General features: G+C 38.2%; 3 protein-coding genes across 8 annotated transcripts in view; 2 read left to right on the top strand and 1 right to left on the bottom strand.

Moving 5' to 3' along the window:
- The first annotated feature begins 2518 nt into the window (after positions 1-2518).
- caprin1a (cell cycle associated protein 1a) lies at positions 2519-12101 on the top strand. Of its 2 annotated transcripts, XM_044100103.1 has the most exons (17): positions 2519-2767; positions 4440-4574; positions 4964-5026; positions 5123-5209; positions 5477-5718; positions 6652-6734; positions 6961-7119; positions 7204-7256; positions 7366-7449; positions 7947-8105; positions 9788-9896; positions 9979-10040; positions 10307-10438; positions 10706-10865; positions 11026-11214; positions 11305-11414; positions 11504-12101. In XM_044100103.1, exons 2-17 carry the CDS (start codon positions 4440-4442, stop codon positions 11588-11590), a joined length of 1914 nt encoding a protein of 637 aa, XP_043956038.1. In that variant the 5' UTR covers positions 2519-2767; the 3' UTR covers positions 11591-12101. The 2 variants fall into 2 exon arrangements, with proteins under 2 accessions (XP_043956038.1, XP_043956049.1); XM_044100114.1 differs by lacking the exon at positions 10307-10438 and having other exon boundaries at positions 2575-2767.
- A 149-nt stretch (positions 12102-12250) lies between these two features.
- Positions 12251-20737, top strand: part of plekha7b (pleckstrin homology domain containing, family A member 7b) — a 90245-nt gene continuing 81758 nt past the window's right edge. For all 5 annotated transcript variants that reach the window (XM_044100069.1, XM_044100084.1, XM_044100059.1 and 2 more), the window contains exon 1: positions 12251-13141. The gene's annotated coding sequence lies outside the window, so the exon portion shown is untranslated. The remainder of the gene's footprint in view (positions 13142-20737) is intronic.
- On the bottom strand, positions 12383-19300 carry nucb2a (nucleobindin 2a). Its single transcript, XM_044100128.1, has 13 exons — positions 19160-19300; positions 18662-18802; positions 18289-18396; positions 17978-18110; positions 17725-17828; positions 16648-16833; positions 16385-16475; positions 16192-16250; positions 16024-16116; positions 15159-15248; positions 14873-15043; positions 14373-14433; positions 12383-14282 (listed from the first exon to the last, which is right to left on the bottom strand). The coding sequence occupies exons 1-13, from the start codon at positions 19181-19183 to the stop codon at positions 14053-14055; spliced, it is 1491 nt and encodes a 496-aa protein (XP_043956063.1). The 5' UTR covers positions 19184-19300; the 3' UTR covers positions 12383-14052.

The following is a 20737-nucleotide window of genomic DNA, read 5'->3' as shown; positions in this document are numbered from 1 at the left end:
CAAACAGACTTTTGTGATCATCTAACATCAGTAAATGTCTTTGCACTTGTCTTAGATTAGTACTAAACGACCAGCATATGGTCGCTTCCTGAATGCTAACACAAATTTACATTTATAATGTGTATATTTCTGTCTATTTATTTGAAGGGATATCATATGCAGAAAAGGACATATACACAGATGCACAGTTCCTTATGTTAGAAAACTGGAATGTTTGCAAGACAAAGGAGCACCTTAATCTATGTCACCTGATGAGCACCTGAATGAGTCACATGCTTTTAGATGTGTGTATTAATGCGTCGCACATTAAACAGGACCGGGCATGTTTGGCTCTGAGAGAAAATTTGTGATTCTTTGATGGAGATTTTTTAATTTTTGATGCTTTTTTAAAAATGTTAAAATTTCCAAGCATTTAAAGATCTACATTTTTTGCATGCAAATACCTTTCAATTTTCGAAGTATGCCCAATGACCAAAATAACCTAAAGAATAGTAGAATGTTGATATCTATTTACATCTGAATGATGATGGTCATTGCCAGAAGGATTTTTCTCCTCCTGCCTTTTAAGTTACTGCTTTAAGCTTTAAAAAGACAACATTCTAAGCCACAACTTCTCATAGAAGAAGATTTGCAAAAAGATTCAATGTTTTCCTTTGTGGCTTTGCCATATGCGTCCACTGGCATGATCTTAGAGGTGGGCCTTCGGTGCAACATTTACCTCTGAACCACACTCTAAGTTCAAGCCCAAGTTAATCGCTGTTGCATGATGGAGAATACAAATTCTCCTGCTTCAGTGAAGATAATAGTTGCAATTAAGTGAAGATGCTTGCTGTCTGTCTCTAACACATGTGGGACATGAATTATTCATGCTGCCCAACTAAGAAAAGAAAAGCTGAGTGGAAAAATAAAAAATCTGTTGTTTTCTTTTAAACCTCTTTAAAAGCCATCTGAAAAGGGAGTGTGGAAAAAAGACCCGGAGGAGCCAGAAGAACTGCAGATAAATCCATGCGCTTGCCTGGATTGCACTACAAGTGGTGTGGGGCCAAAGTGTTTGTGGGGCTCTGGTGGTTTTTCAGTCAATAAATCCTCTACACAGATTTAATCCAGTCAGATGTGGAGCAGGAGAGACGCACTGAAGGATGTACGCCCATTACTCAGCAGCCCACATCAGACACAGAAGCCAAGGATCCGTTTGTCCTTACCTCGATGGGTTTAGAAAGACTTAGACAGGACAGGGAGTGAAGGGAGAAAATCATGCTGTGAAAATATTTGGTTGAAATCTCTAAGGTTGTTATGCCTTAATGGGCTAGTATTTTTAGAAGTGTTCACATTTTTGGAAATAATTTGTTTCCTACAACTCAAAGACTGACCTGAACAGATCTCTATGCATTTTATTACTTATCATTTAATAATAATTTGATCAAAGAAACATTAATTTAATTAGGTTTAGATTTAATTGGTAAGGTCATTGATCATGTTTTAAAATAACTTAAAATAACTAATCCGCTATTCAGACCCATGTTTGAGTGGTTTTAGTAAGACCTCTTTCTTTTCGCCAGTATGTCTTTTGCTATTCCTGCACAACAGAGAGAAAAAAAAAACAAATAGAAGAACGTCGCAAAAGTTGTTTGCAGGATCTGTTCAAGATTTTCATCAAATTTGAAGTTGAAAACCCCCCAGTTATCCAAGACGCATACGCCCTCTGCTGTCCAACCTTTGTAATTGCCACAGTGTGGTTCTTGATATTACCTTCATTCATCAGTTCACAGTATCTTTGTTTTGTTTTGTTTTTTCAATGATGGTCAAAGTGCAGCAGGTGTTCTTCTCAGTGAAGTAATTCAGATTTAGGAAGAGAGAACACAGTTTGTTCTTTCTGTCTTTATTTGGTTTGTTTCTTTATGAATGACAACATACATGTTAACCCACTGCGTCCATGTATAGGTATATAATTATGTAATCTAACATTTGAATCAAAACAAAGAGCATGCATGTCTTTTAAATTTAAGGTAGACTTTTACAAACATGCTAAAGTTCCTAGAGCTCCTGAGCAAATCTAAAAGCATGTTCTCTAAAATGAAACATAACATATGTTAAATAAATCAACAGCGCAAAAGCAGGCTTGTTCATGTGTAAATAAGCATAGAAATATAAAAACAGCTGAAGCAGCTGGGGTAAAATTCTCACTTTGTAAATCATGACTGTCTTAGAAACCTTGAATACTTTTATTAGATAGATCAGGGATGCATTTGCCACGGTATTTGTTCATATCTTTTAACATTGCAATGATCAGGGTGTGCAAATACATTTACGCTACTGAATTTTGGACATAGTCTTAAAATACCTCAGATAGAAGACAGGTTTTAAAGATGAAGTTAATGTCATATTATTAAATTTAAAGAGTTTTCCTTTTTTGGCTCTCTTACAAATTTCTTTTAATCAAAAAATTTAAGCAGACTTCAAATATTCATTAACAGAGGAATTTATCTTCACTCTAGAAGCAATTCTACGTATTATCTCTAGGGGCAGTAGCGTATTTTTTTTGTCTTGTGTTGTTCCTCATTAGAGGAAGATAACGTTAGCACAGGGGTCCTTGTTAGCTTAGGAGCTAGCTCGCGTCAGCCGGTTTGAGCCTCAGCATCCTTCTAGAAAAGCTCCACTTAAAGTAAAAAAAAAAAAAAAAAAAAAAAGACACGGACTGTACTGATCGATTCGCTGTTAACGTAAACCCCGGCAAAGAAAAATCTCTTTGAAGACAAAGAGAATAAAGGTATGGAAAGGTTGCTATTTACATCAAATAGCTATTTCATCTGAATTTCGAGAAATAAGTCTTTTGTCATGTTTTACTCGAGACGGCTGCAAAAAAAATCCGAGTGGGTCGCTGAGTCCCGACAGGGTCTTTGTTTTCATAGGTAACGCTTAACGTCATGGGGCAACAATTTCTTTGATAAGAACCACTCAAACACTTTATAATTCGCGTAAAAGACAGTTTTAAATGACATTAGCTGGGCTTCGGGCTTTGCCTGCATATCGTTAAGGAACATGCTAGTATAGGCTAACAATGGGACCATGGTCGAAGCTAGGTTAAACTGATTTAGACGACGTTGTCTCAGAACCAGAAAGTCCGCATTTTCAAATTAAAACTGCGAACGTAGAATTTGTAACATCCTAATAAAACGCTACTTGGATCTGTCTGTAAAATGTTTACAAGTTAAGTTGAAGAACACAACTTTAAATCGCAGGCCTGCATTTTCATTTTGTTGCTCGGATTTTTTTTTTTTTTTTCTATTTTCATGTGCTCTTATAGAACCAGATTTAAGGAAAAATATCGCGGTAGCATTCTGAGAATAACGGCTTCAACTGCTGCTTTCCTCGCAGCAGGGCGTACTGTAGATGGGTTTGTGTCGAGGTAAAAATGTTCTTATTTTGAGATTGGATACGTAAAAGCCCCCTAATATTCAAACATTTTTAGAAATTAATAATTGCTATGAAAGTTAAATTGAGCTAATCTGTTTGGAAAATTACTCAGTAATACTCCTCGAGTGTCAGTCAGCCCTGCAGCAGGTTGAGCTAACATCAGTCTGCAGTGTCTTCCTGAGAAAATAAAGTCTACCGATACAAACCACATTTCACCCTTACAGAAAGCTACACATATACCATACATTACAGCGGTTATGTATTTTATTTTAACATTGGTGCATATCAAAACATTTTTATTTAAAGGCGAAATAAAATACAGTTTCAGTTATACCAAGATCATTTATGTAGGCTAAAATAAATCAGTTGCAGCATTAAAAAAAACTGATTCTGAGGTAACTTATGTCCGTCTTTGAAATTAATATGAAAATATGATACCACATTTTTATAAACCTAGACCTTTCTTAGCCTAATTAAGCATGTCCTCATGCAACAAATTAGTTGATTTCTGCAGGTGCTTGAATTCACTAACTAACAAACTGGTTGATTTATATTTCATTAGCAGGATAGGAAATGTTAACATTATTATTTAATATATTCTAAACAGGAACCAGTAATAAGACTGTCAGTTGGTGAGAGTTGATCATTCTGACGTCTACATTCGTAAAAAAAAAAATCTCAGGTGTTATTCTGGAAATATGGAACCACATAGAAATCGTTTCAGACAACAGAAGTTGCATTAGGAAAAATTCAAATGCTAATTAACTTCTAACAAAAATGTTTTGTAAAAGTACCTTAATCTTCTTGAGGATGTATGCAATATTTGGCACAGTAACATCATAACACCGATTAATGCGCTTTAGCACAATTGGTCCTATTCATTAAATGGTTGATCAATGTTTTGAGAACTATAAGTCTAAGTCATTCATATTCTGAAGACATTAAAAGCCATAAATAACACAGCAGTAGAGACATTATGTAACACCCGCCCCAATTTTCTTTTTCGGTTTAATTTTTCCCTTAAGATGCCTTCAGCAGCGGTTGGCAACAATGCTGTCCAGTGTGCCATTCCAGACTTGGGAAATGGAAGTCATTCTGAGACGATGAAGCAGTTTCTTGGTGTTATCGACAAAAAGGTCCGGAATATGGAAAAGAAAAAGGTACATGAGAAAAATGTTTACACTGAGGTTTTTGAATATTTCTCTGTTTTGGCACTGATTTTACTCTCTGTGTGTGTGTGTGCGCGCGCGCATGTGTGGGTGTTGTTTGTGTGTGTTTCACTAGATGTCACAAGTTACTGCTTGAGATCATTAAGTGGATGAATATTTTTATGATTAAATTTCAGAAAGAATGTTGTAAACTGTATTTTTCTAAAGTTATTTTTATGGCATGAAAAGAAACAATGCTATTTTATAAAACTAAAACAAAAAAAAACAATTAAATGTTTTTAAATGAGCAAGAAGACCAGTTCTTCTATCTGTACTTTGGAATCCATGCTTTGGATTTTATTTTGACATCTTTATTTAATGATTGCAATATTTGTTTTCAGTCCAAACTGGATGACTATCAGGCCAGAAAGAATAAGGGAGAAAGACTGAATCAGGATCAGCTGGTGAGATGGGAAACTGGCAGCTAACTTCATATGCAGCATTGTATTAATGCAAGCAATGTAACAATTTGGAATTTTGTTTCCTGGATGTTTCCAAAGGAAGCCTTGTCGAAGTATCAAGAGATCATCAATAACCTTGATTTTGCTCGAGAACTGCAGAAGAGCTTCCTGGCTTTGGGCCAAGAGGTTAGTCACACCTTTTCTGGAAAGTTTGACAAAACCTCAATAATCGTTTATTTTAAAGGAGTTTGATGCTATCAGACGTCTCCAAGGTAACATTAAGAAGCTGTTTCATAAAACTACTAATTTATTTAACCGTGAGGAGAGAAAAGAATCTCTGCTGTTGGTTCAAACTTTCTGCGTGATGGCTCCTCTAGCAACCGTAGTGGAAATTTTCTCCTTTTACAATTTTCTTTTAACATAAAATGCACCAAAACGTCTCTGTATGTTTAGGTCCAAAAGGCAGTGAAAAAATCTGCACGGCGAGAGCAGCTTCAGCGGGAGGAAATGGAACAGCGGCGGTTGAAGACGGTATTGGAGCTTCAGTATTTGTTGGACCAGCTAGGGGAGGACGGCGTGCGACAGGATCTTAAAAGACCAGATTCCTCTGGTTCTCCTCTACTCACAGATGCTGACCTTGCATCTTTTGATGAGTTTTATAAACTGGTGGGTCCTGACAGGGACTGTGATACCAGGTATGTGGATGTTGGTAAATAATTTTCTTCATTAGGTTGTGCAAGTGTGTCTCAGAAACCAGAATATTACTAGAAAGTTGACTTATTTCTGTTATTGAAGAAGAAAAATTAAAACGAGACTATGTAGATTCATTAGACGCTAATTGATATATTTTGAAAGTTTGCTTCAGGCCATTTTGATGATTATGACTTGGAGTTAATAGAAATCCAATCCTTTAATCCCGTCCTTTAGCTTGTCTATGCTGCTAGGATTTTACATCAGGAGAGTTTGTTGGCCAGTCAAACACAGTGATGGTATAGGTTTTTACACAGGTATTGATACTGCTGGCAGGTGCCAAGTTCTGCTAGAAAAACAAATCACAGTCTCCACAATGCTTATCATCATCATCATCGTCATCGGAGGGAACCAGGAAATGTTTTCTATGTGTGATGGCTCTTGAAGCTCATACATCACATCTCCTAAAACTCTTCAATTCCCTTTGCTTCTCAAGACTTTCTTGTTCATCATTTTTTGCTACTTTTCTTTCCACTCGACTTTGGATTAATATGCTTGGATTGATTCCCAATGATCGGCGTAAAATCCTATTTTGTTGGAAAAAATAAATTTTTTTTCAGTGGTCAGTAATGTGTGTATTTTCCAAGAAGCCGAGTTTGGGGATGTAACCATTAAAATGAACGGAAACAAACAATTTATAATATATATATATATATATATATATATATATATATATATATATATATATATATATATAATGTACCTTTAAAATGCGACCTTCAACTGACATAATGAAATACTTACATTTTTGAAGGTACTCTTATTCTTTGAGGTGCCTCTATATGCAGATATTTTTCTTATCTGTGTTGCTCATCCTTTCATAATTTTAAAATTAAATGTCAGATATCCTTCGCTTCACCCTGAATCATTATTTCCAGATTAACTGACCAGTATGAAGAGGCCTCACAGCACTTGTGGTCTCTCCTTGAGGGTCGAGACAAGTCTGTGGCAGGAACCACGTGTAAGTAGGTTTTTAAAGTGTTGAAACGAATATCGTAAGTTATTGTACATTTACAGCACAAACATTCGGCCACTCCGCTGGCTTTATTTCTTAAAGCAGTAACCCAGTTTAGTGCTGAGAACTCAGTGAAAAAATAATTTTATCAGTCAGGCTGTGTTTGACATTTATGTCACTTCACGATGAAAAAAGAACTTTATAAAATCAATCCCTCTCATCTTTGTTCCAGACAAGTCACTGAGGGAGACTCTGGACAAACTACTGATCAGTGGTTACTTTGACAGAGCAGAATCTAAACAGAACGGGGCTTGTGAGACAGAAGAGAAAGCAGAAGAGCAGGCTGTTGTGGATGAAACAGCGGTTACTGGGGAGCAGCCACCTGAACCTGGTAAAAACTTACTAATTTGCTTATTACATTTATTAGTGTGTATTTACTTGGGTGTAGTAACGCTTCAAATTTGTTTCTTTTCAGAAGGACCAAATAATGAAAACTACACAGAGCCTGTCCAAGTGGAAACCACAGAGGTTGTCAGGCTTTTTTATGCAGTGCATTAAAAGCTGTTGATCATTGGTTATTAATGTGTAAATATGTGTTCATTATAGGTTTAAATTAAATAGTCGTTCTTTGTTTCAGTTTTTTAACAGACAGTTTGTTCCAGAAACTACATACAGTAGCACTGACAAAGACCAAGTGGAGGAGTGGACTGTGGAGGCTCAGGTATCCTCACTGCTCTCATCAGTGGCATCAAATACTCTGTATTGTCAAACGTACTGAGATGGTTGAACTTAAGTCATATCCCATTCTTAATATGTAGGCTTTAGTCTTCAAAGAATCAACTTAATAAGGTTTAAGATTGAGGTTATAGCAGTATTTCAGCTTTCCTTCTGAGACATTATTTGTGAGGTCAGACAGTGATGTTGCTCTGGTTCCCAGTTCCCAATCTGGTTTATCATGAAGTTGCCATTATCAGGGTTTCCCTCAAGGTCCGCCTTCAAAAACATTCTCATCCAAATCCCTATTGCTGCTGCTCAGTCATCTCGTAAATGGGAGGAACCATGTTCGCCACGTATCCTCAAGCATGAATGTTTTTTTTAACATGTAGCTTTAGCCGAGACTAGGGATCCAAGCCCCGGCAATCATCCCCACACACAATGCTTGGCTACATAGTGTACTTAACTGATCTTGTATTCTTTATTCCCTGTTTCTGTTGATAGATGAATTCCCTCCAGCACCACCCACCTGCACAGCTGGTTTCTGAGCCCACCATGGCTGTGAACCAAGCTCCTCCCTCTCCTGCCACTGACCCTGTGGTCAGAAAGCAGGCGGTGCAAGATCTCATGGCCCAAATGCAAGGAACTTACAACTTCATGCAGGTTAGAACAGTCTCACATAGCTTTCTGCAGGTGTCAGGACTCCTCTTGGTCTGAATAATGTTGCGAAATACTTCAAGGTACTACATTAATATTAGTATTTCTGCTTCCAGCGTTAAGTTTATAAACAGATAATTATTTCACAATTTTACCAGCTGTAAAATTGGGTAAATTGAATAGTAGAATTAGGGGCAAAGGGGAAAAAAGTTATTTCTGGCGGAATTGGCTCCTGATTGCAACCTTATTAAAAATTTCATGCAGCTTTCTTCAGAAAACTGTACAGTCTTATAAAACAGCAGAATGTCTGCTTAAACTCTGGCATAGTTTAGCGCAGTCGTCCCCAGCCTCCGGGCCGCTAACCGGTACCGGTCCGTGGACCAGTTGATACCGGGCTGTGCAAGAACTAATTAAACATTTCCGTTTTATGTGTTATTTGAGTCTGGAGGATCTTTTATTTTGAAAATCCTTTAAACAGATCCTCTCAGTTATGTCTTGCGCACCAGCATTGAGCCCACAAGCAGCAAAATGAGATCAGATGTCTTTGGAAAGTTTCTTTGCAAAGGGAAAAAGGCCCAGAGAAGAGACAGGAGGATGGATTTATCCTGGTAGATGATTCCCACATTCCAAGCCCGCTCTGCATGACATGGTGACCGGCTCGTTAATGAGGCAATGAAGCTTCAAACAGCTTTGTCACGTAGAGACTAATGACCCCGTCCATAAGCAACACTTCGGGTGTCATTGTCTCCCAGATGGGACCGTTCCGTTGCAGAGAAACAAACTCAGGACTCCTATTAGTCTTATCGGGAGTTAAAATTTTCACCAAAAGAAAAGTGTTCATATTGTTGCGCATCTGTGTTTTGAAGGCATATGTATACTTTACCATAGCAACCAGGGTCAAAGAGCGTTAGGGCAGTGGTCGAGGAGTAGAGCTTGTGAGTTTTAGGTCTGGTTCACACGGCACAATTTTAGAATTGTCGGCCGATTTCTATTTGCTGCACTATGATTTGGAGGTGAGTTGTGTTTTTTTCGTAGTTAACATTTTTAAGTGAATAAACATCCATGTTTATTCAGCACATGATACATTTCCTCATATCATCTCCGACTCTCGGCTGCGCCACGTCAACTGTTTGGGATTTCCCTCCCTGCTTATGTCACTGTGCTTTCTGATTGGCTGGCTGTCACATTCAACAAGTTGTGTTCTCGCTCCCAGTCAGGGAAAACCCCACAGGCTGCGATAGTCGGACAAAAGACAATCCAATATGTCGAATATCCCCGATTTTTAGATCAGAGCGGTCCAGACGTTCTACGTAACACACCACACACTGCAGGACGTTGTACGATTGTCGTAAAGGGAAAATCGGGGCAAAAAAAAAAAAAGGCTTTAGCGGGAACACCAACATGCAGAAGCCTTATCTGATGGTTCACCCCACCCCCCACCTGGGCCGCTGTAAAATTGCCACGTCTTGACCAGTCTGCGGTGATAAAAGGTTGGGGACCACTGGTTTAGAGTATAGTTCAGGTAAAATGCAATAAAACTGATCCATCTCCAAAATGTGAGTCTTAAAAACTCAGAGAATGTCTTCCTGATGTAGATTGCGTAGGTCGGAACCTTAAATTATGATGGTGTTGATATAAACCGTATTGTTGTAGCTCTAAATCTGATTAAAGCGTGTTTGCATTGACAGGATTCCATGTTGGAGTTTGATGGCCAGGCTCTGGACCCAGCCATCGTGTCTGCCCAGCCAATGAAAGCTCTGCAGACGGTTGACCTGCAGCAGATGAGCGGCCCTTCACGTGAGTGATCCGAAAGGTGTAATAACAAGGTGAGTTATGGATAGCTTTTAAGAATGTACCCTTTTTATTTCCTCTTTTGTAGTCCACTCAGAACCCAGACTTCCTCAGACAAGTACTGTATCTGGACCACAGGAATCCTCCCAAGTAAGTACAGAAAAAGCACAGCTGAAGGTTAAACACTTGGTTCTTTTTAGTTGCCTGAAAGCATCAGTCATTAAGTATTGAGATATGTTGTAGGGATCACGAAGATGGTATTTCTTATCAGCTGTGTTGTACAGAGTCATTTGAATGTTGTATGGAAATAGCTGGAAGCTTTCAGTGTAATGATCGCAGCTCCCATCGCATCTGCTGACCTTTTCCATATTCCTTGTTTTCTTGCCTTTCAAATTTCCTCCTCCCTGCCTTCCCAGACCTCTATGTCTCTGTCATCTGAACAGTCTTCTGCCCCATGTACCCTGTCTACCGCCTTCCCACCTGTCTCCAAACATATCCACTCCGGAGGCATCAATGTGAACGCAGCACCTTTCCAGTCAGTGCAAGCGGTATGCTTTGGGTTCATTAGCAAATACGTTTGGACTTCAATAAACTCTACTGAAAATGTTGGATCGTGTCCAATTTAAGGGCCAGTGAAGGACATTTCAGGCCTGTGAACAAGTGTCACTTCCTAAAACAAAACCAAATGCTTAATTATTGTGCGTCATCCTGACAGGAAACTGTTTTAACCCTTTCTGGATTCACAGATCTTCAGCGAGAATTATGCCGCGTGTTTGTAAGCGAAAAGATTCGAGATTTTTAATTTGTCATTTCAGGTATTTAATATGAATGCACCTGTACCTCCACCCACCGACGGCCAAGCAGATGCACTGAAGCAATCCAGCCAATTTCCTGGTGGCTATGGCCAGGGCTTTACCAGCCAGTCAGAGAACACTGTAGAGCAGCCGGAAATGCCACAGGAAAGATTACAGTCAGGTGAGAGAGCACGCAGTGCATGAAAGAGCCTTTTACTGCAGCAATCATAAGATGGAGAATGTGGCTTTGCTGTTTTAATGTATGCAAGCTAGCCTGCTTTAGTGACCCATCTATTAGTGCATTACAGACTTCTGAGATGCTCTTAACTCTCTTTTATCAGTTGTTGGTGGATTCCAGCCTCAAGATCAGGTCATGCCATCAACAGGAAGTCATGATGATCCCTCTCCAGGGTCAGGGTTCGGGCCGTCCAGCCAGTCGTTTTACAGCAGCAGAGGTGCGCCCAGGGGTGGACCCAGAAACACCCGTGGCGTTATGAATGGATATCGGGGCTCTTCAAATGGATTTAGAGGTACCACAGTCAAACTGTCTCAGAGTTGGAACAATTGTGGTTTTAATTATAGCACTTATTGCATCTGATCACATTGACTTCTGTAATCAGGTGGTTATGAAGGATACCGTGCTCCGTTTTCAAACGCTCCTTCCAGCAGTGCTTATGGCCAAACCCAATTTAACACATCTCGGGACTATTCCAACAGCAGCTACCAGCGTGTAAGACATGACTTCACTTCCAAACCTAATCAGTGTTTTTCTGTCGCATGAGCTGGCTAACTTCTGTTTACCTACGTTTGTCCTTCCAGGAGGGATATCAGCAAGGCTACAAGCGGGGAACTGCCCAAGGATCAAGAGGCCTGTCCCGGGCCAACGCTCAAGCAATGCGATCCTAAAGGATCAAAAGAACCGTCCTGTTGCGCCACGTTAAAACATTCAGGATTTTTGAATGTGTTTGCCCCAGCTCACTTTTCTAACATTTACGTTCTGATGGTTAATTTCATTTCAGGTTTTTAACTCCCGCCCTACTTATTAATCAGCCTGCTGACATTTAGATCCTCTAAATGTTCTAACTCAACATGCTCAAGTTCACCACATGTAGGATTCTCAGAGAGTCTGTGTCATGTAAAACTACAAATAGATGTTCCTGTAAACTTGAAAGAGTTCATTAATTTATTTTTTTTACAAAGTAAATGCAAAAAATTACCCTGCCACTGTCGATCTGAGTTCATGGGAATGGTTTTCTTGTACTGTCGACGCTACTCCCTTTTGATCCAATAATTTTCAGAAGCATTTGTTTGTTTTTCCCCCCACTTTTTTTTTAACCCACTGTTCTGTTGCGCCGTAACCCATTTGTACACTGATGTTATTGGTTAAGACTGTTTCAATAAAGCTGTATCCTATAAAGCTTTGCTTAGTACTTAGTATTTTTAACTCGATAAATTATGTTGCCCTGAACTGTGAGCTTGATTCATGGCAAAAATATTTGAATGAGCCTCTATTGAAGGACGGATAAATACATCACTGGAATGAAAAAAAAAAAGACAACAGGAGAGAGAATAAATTCTGGAAATAAAAATATTTTCTATTTTCCTCATACTTTTTATAGACCTTGAGAATATTTACGTTCTGTTCCTTTCCACAGCAATAAGTTCCTTATTATACAATAAGAGTCACTATCAAGCAGGTATGATAAAAGGTAAACAGTTTAATTATCTTGAGCTGAATCTGTAGTATTGTCAAGTGACTTGTATGGAGCAGCAGGCATTCAGAAACCTGACTTGTATATTCTGGGCAGTATTTGAAAGAGCGTGACAAAAAAAAATTAAATCCTGAGCAAGGAGGGAGAAGGAAGTAACAAATCTGTCTTTTCTTCAATAAGATGTCTCATTGCTAGATTAAACATTCTCCAATAAAAAAAATAATTAAATCGGAAAAACCAAGTATAATTGATGAAACAGCAGACTGGATATCGCACCAACTTAGCCAAACAAGCAGCCTTTTAAAGAAATGTTTATATATGTAGTTTTAAACCAAATAAAATTCCACTTCCAGACTAAACTAATTCCTTCTGTTTGCAATGTCATTAAAATTAATACAATTATGGTAAAACAACCTGTACACCTAAACTTCTTAAAATCTTTCTTAAATTAACAATTGTTCAATTTCACAAACATGGTACATACACATTTAAGTATAACCAGCTGTATTCAAAATAGTCACTATTCTTATTCTACGCGACTAATAAATTTTTAATACAAAATTCTTCCAGGAGCATGCAGTAACTGTTTCCCTCCATGATGCTCAAGGGCACTTTGCCTGGATAGGCTTTCCATGCTTCCACACACCTGAACTGAGTTAGTGGATAATTGAAAGGCCTCAGCAGAACCTGGTGGGAGCTCCTCTAGCTCATCGAATGAGGTGGACTGATCGAAGCAGCGACGCAGGTAGTGCACCGGATCGAATACCAAAAACATACTTGGCAATAAATTAAATGGAGATTTTGCAAGATTTTTAAAGTTGTAATGAAATCTCCCCCTTTTTTAAATTTCTCTCACTCTTAAATTTATTTCTAGCACAGTTAGCTGAACAAAAAGTAAAAAATAAAAAAAAAGCAGCTGAAGGGTGACTTGAAGATGACCAGCATTATGTGGCAATGTTTAGGGCAGTAAATTTTACGTAAACTTTTAACGACAACCTTCACTTCACAGATTTTTATTTTTTTTAGATAGATCTGCCACCAATCAGATCAATGCACCAAAAATGTACTTACTTTTGAAATGAATATGTTCAGATTCCAGCACTTTCTCTTGTTTTTTATTTTTTTTATTTTCCTGGTCCCACTTATCTGTAGAAAATCTTAAAAAGGTTTCTTTTATCTAAAGAAGTTGGGAGGGTAGCCTAAAAGGCAATGCAAGAACTACAGAGAGAAGCTAAGAATTAATTTTTACATTTTAAAGCTCTTTAAAACCGTTACTGCACAAACCCAAGAAACTCCTCAACCAATTGTGACTGTATAGTCCACTGCATGCCAAAGCCACAGAAAAGACTTAAACACTGCTCTATATGAATGATAAATATTCTTATTTCTTTGCACTTCTCTAGAATAATTATCAATACAGGTCATTGGTGAGTCATTTTCAATTCTGTTCATATAATCTGAAGATTGCTGCTATAAAATGTGTATCGGGGATAACAGATCTGATATGTGCCAATCTTCATTTGTATTTAAAAACCTAAATGCTGGTTGTACCTGTTAAAGTGGTCTTAGGATCGAGGGACATCGCCCCTCTCTAAGTATGAGTTTTAAGTACAGCGAAAGTCCGGTGTTGATTTTTTTTGTTTCGTCTTGACACCGTTATGCTAGGTTATGCAGGCCTTGTGCAACATCCTGCTGGTTTGGCAGTTCATCGTGATGAGCCTGTGGTTGTTCTTGCTGAGGTAAGTCTTGATTGTGTTGCTCGTGATGCTCTTGTGGCGTGTCCTGATGGTGTTGGGGTGTCTCCTGATGTCCTGGCGGGTGGGCGTCTTGATCAGGATGCAGCTGGTTGTCAGCTGCATGGACCTCAGGGACAGTGTTTCCTTCGACTGCGACATGAAAAACAGTTTTATGTTCGCTGCCAAGGCAAGGACATTTCAACGACAATAATAAAAAAAAAAAATGCAATCAACATTTACCGTGAACCTCTGGAGGAGGATCTACTTTCTCTGACTTCAGTCGTTCCATATGTTCAACAGCCTGGAAAGAGTTTTAATTAGACTTTCTAATATTTGGAAACCGGAAAGTATATCGTGATTAGTAACAATAATTTTAAAAACAACATATGAAGATATGATGATAAAAATTTGCAATAGGAAGATTATTTAAGTTGTTCAAACTTTTCCTGTAATAACTGCACTCCAGAAATATCCAATTTGGAACGCTATTCTGAACAAAACATAGCTAATCATATCTTTAACAACCTGAAAGAGGTTATTACTTTTTCATTATTTAGATTCAAGAATGATTTCGTTAGCAACGTTAAGAGTATGTTAGCAAGCAGGTAATTAGCTAAAACTGGTAGCAACTGCCAACTATGACAAATCCCACCATCCTCATTGTAAATCATTGTTTCAACAACATGAAACATGGATCCCAGGTGTAGGGGATTTTCTCAAACTCTGTATCCACTCCTTACCTGCTGGAGTTCAACCTTCTGTGCATTCAGCTGCTCCTGCTGTCGCTCCAGCTCCTCTCTCTGTTTTTGAAGATCAACAGTCCTCTGATTGAGGTCCTGTTCTTGCTGAGCCAGATGCTCCTCGAACTCTCTCATCTCCTCATCTGTGTAAGCCTGATTCTGCTCCAGAGTCTGGCCAAAAATACAGCAGGAAATCATTTCAACAGGTATGCATGTATGTTTATGCTAGTCGTTTTAGGAATAGGTACCTCCTTAATAATTGCGACAGCCTCACGCTGTTTCTTACCTCCCAGCTATCTGGCTCCAGGAATTCCTTTTTCTTTGTAGCGACCAGAAACTCATCTAAAGACACCAACCTGTCTTTGTTGGAATCCACCTAAACCAGAAAGTTAGAACAGTGAGCATTTCAGATCAGACTCGTCTCAAACGACAAGTTCATGGCATTGGGTTGAACGTCAACACACAGACATCAAAAAAGAGGTAGACATAATTAAGTTTGCTCATTAATATAAGCAGCCCAAACTTTATCATAGGGCTCCATAATGTTAAGCTGCCACTTCATTAGGTGCAGCCATTCAATTGCTTGCTGCCACTAACAGTGAATCAGCCAATCACAGGGCAGCAACTGAGTGAAAAGAGTCAACATGTTTGGTCTTAAAGCAGATGGGATACAACAGCAGAGGATCACACCAGGTGCCTCTTCCATCTCCACCAGAAAGGACACTATAACTCACAAAAACTTGCTAAAAAATTACATAATAGCTTACAGAAATGTCAAGTCTGGTGAATCAGTTTCAGCTGAAACTTTTATACAGTAGACAGGTTTCTGTCCTAGCACTGTCTAATGGATGTAGGTAGGGCAATGTTACTTAGCAAACTTATCATGAAACACGAAAGCTGACCACATCCCCTTGCGACCTCAGTGAACTCGTGCTAATGGTTTCTCTCAGCAGGATAATGCACCATGTAACAATGTGAAACTTTTTCATTTTAAATGACAATTACGGTAATTATTTTTGCTTCTTTTTTTTAACAGCTTGCTGAATCTATCCCACAAAGAATTAAAGCAGTTTGGAAAGAAAGAGGTTCCAACCCAGTATGAGCATAGAAAAAAAAACAAGAAAAAAAACTTTTCAAATAAAATTGATGACCTCGTTCATAACATGCTCTCTCATCCGCAGCCTCTCCTCTTCCATCTCCACCATATCATCCTCTTCATTGGTGGGGTCATAGATTTTTTCCAGCTGAAACAACACAGCAAGACAGATTGTATTAAATCAGTCACTGAAATGTAACATTTTTAGATGCTGTGGCTTTACCTCCTTGGTGAACAATGCTTCAAGCTCTTGTTCATCGAAGAAACCATCTCCATTAGTATCTGCATTTACAGGGAATAAAATGAATGAAAGAAATGTAAGCACATTCTTAAATTTGATTTAAAAAAAAAAGAAATAGCATTAAATGAAAGGCTGATAATCCTATTTTACGAAGCGATTGCTGGTGAAAGGTTACCATGCAGGTTGAAAAAGGTCTTTGGATCAAAGTCCTCAGGGTCTAATCCATCGGCTTCCTCCCAAACCTCTTTTAATTGATTTTGGCTGCCCTACATCATGACATTAAAACATAGCTCAGTATATTTAGAACCATGTTGCAGACAGAAAAATAATTAATCAACTGTGTGAACACCACATCTTAATTGTAAAGCTTCAATCTCAAAACTAGAATATTGCAACGTGCTATCAGCTTTTCGTGCTTCTCCGGTCAATGCCACTCACTGGGTGGTTGACTTTAGGGTGATCCGCATGCTTCTTCTTCATCTCCTCATAGTGCTCCTCCTCTTTCTTTCTCTGCTCCTCATCCAGAGTTTTCAGGTGCTCCTGCCTGTCGTGCTCCTTCATCATCTCATACCTCTTAAACTCCTCATGCCTCTCTTTGTCGAAGTTTTCCAGATCATTTGTTGCCTGTAAGCAGGTGGAAACATTTGGAGAGGTTAAAAATGTAACTTTTTAAATGCAGCATAGGCTCCCTTAGCAGTTAATGACAGTGATATATGTGTGGTTTAGCCGTCTAGTCTACAACGATTACTTATATTCCTATTTTGCATTTCTTGTTGAGATTTCTTGAACAATTTATTATATTTCAACCATGCCATCTTTGTATGCATGTTGACTTTTGAAAATAAACCTTGAAAATGAGATGTATCTGATTGCAAATCAAAAGACATCATTAAAAAACAGAATGCTTTTGTGCAACAACTTACTTTGAAGATATCTACTCTAAGGTGAATCTTTAGATATGGTAAATAAGGTAAAGGTGAGTTATGTGACCCAAGCAGTAGGGCAAATTGTAACAGGCAGCAGGTATGCACAGATAAGAAGAGTTGTTTTTCAGTTTCAGTAATTTGACTCAAGAGTGACAATGAAAGTGCGTGTGAGGCTGTTCAATTCTGACTCTGAAAAATATGGTTTTAGTGCACAGAAGGGAGATGAAGATGGCAATCTGACTTTTCCTGTTAGGCTACTGAAGCCATATTACAGGCACTGTTTGGAAAAGTCATTTACCTTATGTATTTGTGTATATTACCTTTACACATTTCATTAAAAGGTAAAAAAAAAGTCTTTCCATGTAAATATCACATATTACCAACTGGACACCTGCTGCAGCTAACAGACTAGTGCAGGCCACATATGTACATTTTTTGAAACGCTGAAAGTTCATAATGTTAGTGGATGTATTTAGTCATTTTATTTTGTTGGTGGGTATACCCAGGTCAACTCCATAATTCGGAAATTATGGTACTGTGTGATTTATGTTCTATATATGTGAGAAAATATTAGAGAGGCAGATATTACCGATTTAATAAGCCGATCCAGATCTTCAACTTCAAAGGTGTGTGGGTTCCTGTGGTTCAGATGCTCAAACTGCTTTAGGAGGGCCTGGTGGTCCACAGCTATATCTGCTCAAAAGGTAAATGTTTCAATATTTAAAATTAAGACAAAATATAAACACATTTCCCAACAATAAAAATAAATATTTTAAGGATGTAGCATTCAATGTAAAATGTAAAAGCATAAAAGTGATATACAGTTTTTCTGAACCTCCTACCATTTCCTCCTTCCAGATCATGCTTGGCTTTAATCAGAGTCCTCAGTCGGTTTACTTCCTGCCTTTTCAATTCATCTAGTTTTGTTCTGACATGATGGCTGACAAAGTCCAGTTCTTGAGCCAGCTTGCCTTGCTAAAAACAAATCAAGGAAACAAGGAGGGACCGATGTTTCTCTGAGGAAGCATGTCTTAACACATTATAGATAATTTTGCTTCTAAATATGAGTTTAACAAAGAAGTTAGGTGGTGTTGCATTGCATTTTCAAAGCATTATAACAGTGTTACAGCCAAGCAAGAGACACGCAGCCTACCTTAATGTCTTCCATGTCTGTATTGTGCAGCTTTTCTCTGAAATGCTGATCTTTCTCAAGAAAATCAATGACTTCCCTGAGATAGCGGTCATAGTGGAGTCCAGTGTCCTGTAAAATGTAACAAAGTTGTCGGTTAAATCTCTAACCAAACGATTATATGCACTGCACAGGGACCATTGCTTTTCTAATATTACTTTGTGTCATAAAGTAACAGATTATTTAAAAAACTGGGTGAACTAAATGCTGTTAATTGTGTTTTGTTTACATTTACAAGAAAAGAGGGCTCTGGCATGTTTTCAACAGAATTACACATTAATTAACGTCTATGTTTTCATGGTGGTGCCGGTTGTGTATGAGTCATGTGAATTTTTACCACACTGGCCGGTGGCTCATCGGGCTTCTTCTCTGTCTCTTTTACTTTTGTCTTGTCGATGCCGATGGGAACAGCCTGTAAATGCTGAAGCTGCACCAGCAGCAGAACCCAGCCGGTGAGAAGAGCCCGGCTCCAGCATATCTGGGCATAGACATAAACACGCATATTAAAATATTAGCCTGAATTAATTCACAGATTTAATCTTTGCACTGCATAATTCAAATTAAAATCCGCCTGTCCCTGTGTATACATTTTAGTAAGTATGTTTCAAAGCTTGCCATTATATTGGTGGCTAATTATAAACTAAAGGAAGCTGTCGGTGATAGCTTTAGCTACCCCTTTGAAATTTGGCATAAAAAAAAAAAATTAGGAACTAGTTTAACGTTGCCTTGATAGTCCGAGCCTCACAGTTTACAGTAATAAACGTGTCAAAGAGATTTCAGAGTAATGCTATCGGATTAACTAACAAGGACCACTGTCATGTCATTAAATACTCACTTTAATGTGAACCCTGTCCCCCATCTGCTCTGCTGCCCTGTCGTTACTACCTCTCAGCTGGACCTGCGTCCGTAGCTAACTGGCTAGTCAGCATGCTAGGTTGTGCGGCAGTTTGCATTACCCTTATTGGCTACTTTTGTGAAAATGAACAGCAGGTTGAGTTGCATGGAATAGTACGTGGCGACATGACGGCAGAACAGGTGGGCGTTCCGTCAAGTGGGGGAAAAAATCCAGGAAGCAAATTTAACTTATTATGGGTTATTATTCTATGACACAAAATGATGGTGGTTCTAATTCCAATAGTTATGTTCAGTAACGTTTTATACTTGGTTCAAACACGTATTTTTCCACTTCAGTTACTCATAGTTTTGCCATTTCCAAGATGACTGGCAAATTGTTTTTGCTGGTTTGATTGTAATTCCTTTTGGTTTTGTCACTGAACTGGTGCACTTCATAAAATAGATTGGATCATGAGGAAAGAACATCATGTAGAAATATTGAAGCAACCTAGATAGCCAGGACGTTCAATAACTGATAGGATTTGTATCACTGAACATAATAACAGTGTAAATGGGGGAGCTTTATGGCTTTAAATTATTATTATTATTATTATTATTATTATTATTATTATTATTATTATTATTATTATTATTATTATTATTATTATTATTATTATTATTATTATTGTTGTTGTTGTTTGTTTTCTAATCAAGTTTTAGTGTCCACCGGGTCATTTACAAGGTGTGAGTGTTGCTTATTGCTTATTCCAAAAATAACTTCTGTGTGCAGAATCCCACAAACTGCATTGCGGTCCAAGCTTTCTCTCAGCTTAAGAATCAGCTTTCTGTGATTAATGGGTCCAAGTCCGCCTCTGTAGTTCTGCTCAGTGGCCTCTTGGGGAAACCTGACATGAAACCTTGTGGCTCTGCTTACAGATGAGCAGACTTCTCATAGCTGAACTATTATCCTCTGGCCAATGAAAGTAAAGATATGAAGTTATACATTATGTTTGTTGTTTTACATTGACTTGAATTTGTATACTTTAACCTGGCAATCAGTTGGGTAAAGTTTGTAATCATGTTGTGTTATTTTAAGAAATCCTGTCTTTAATTGTCTGTAACAGATTTTCCTACAGTTGATCACATCCCAAGTTAATATCTAATGAAAAATATATTGGGGTTTTTTTGTTGTTTTTTTAAAGGTTTTAGCAAGACTCAGCATGTAAGTATGCTGTATCTCCAGAAGAGGGCGGAATTGTGCTTAATTTATCCTACTCTATAATTCTAATGCTTCAAACTGTTCTAAAGACATAGCCTAAAAGTGATATGTAACCATGCTAGAAATAGGAATAACATTTTCTTCAAAACAAAATTGTTTATTTTTCTCTTGCACTGTTTAATTAAGAGTCTTACTACAACTATTTAAAGTCATGTTTTGTTGATTTTGTGGCAAGTAAAAAATATGGTCTCCTCTTCCCCTACAGTTTCTAGCAGCATATGACTGACAGCTCAGATAAAGCTTGGCACTTAGTTTTATAGGTATTATCTTTCTACTAAAATTGTGTCTGCTGACGTGAAA

Source organism: Gambusia affinis, linkage group LG02 (genome assembly GCF_019740435.1).
Source record: "Gambusia affinis linkage group LG02, SWU_Gaff_1.0, whole genome shotgun sequence".
NCBI classification, from domain to species: domain Eukaryota; kingdom Metazoa; phylum Chordata; class Actinopteri; order Cyprinodontiformes; family Poeciliidae; genus Gambusia; species Gambusia affinis.
This window is presented reverse-complemented; position numbering and strand designations above follow the sequence as displayed.

Excerpts from the sequence above, each read along its gene's own strand:
- caprin1a (XM_044100103.1), top strand. The coding sequence starts at position 4,440 with ATGCCTTCAGCAGCGGTTGGCAACAATGCTGTCCAGTGTGCCATTCCA. Across the intron at positions 8,106-9,787 it reads GAACTTACAACTTCATGCAG|GATTCCATGTTGGAGTTTGA; the intron begins GTTAGAACAGTC and ends TTGCATTGACAG. Across the intron at positions 10,866-11,025 it reads ACAGGAAAGATTACAGTCAG|TTGTTGGTGGATTCCAGCCT; the intron begins GTGAGAGAGCAC and ends CTCTTTTATCAG.
- nucb2a (XM_044100128.1), bottom strand. The coding sequence starts at position 19,183 with ATGGGGGACAGGGTTCACATTAAA. Across the intron at positions 18,111-18,288 it reads CAGACATGGAAGACATTAAG|CAAGGCAAGCTGGCTCAAGA; the intron begins GTAGGCTGCGTG and ends ATTTGTTTTTAG. Across the intron at positions 17,829-17,977 it reads TGATCTGGAAGGAGGAAATG|ATATAGCTGTGGACCACCAG; the intron begins GTAGGAGGTTCA and ends CCTTTTGAGCAG.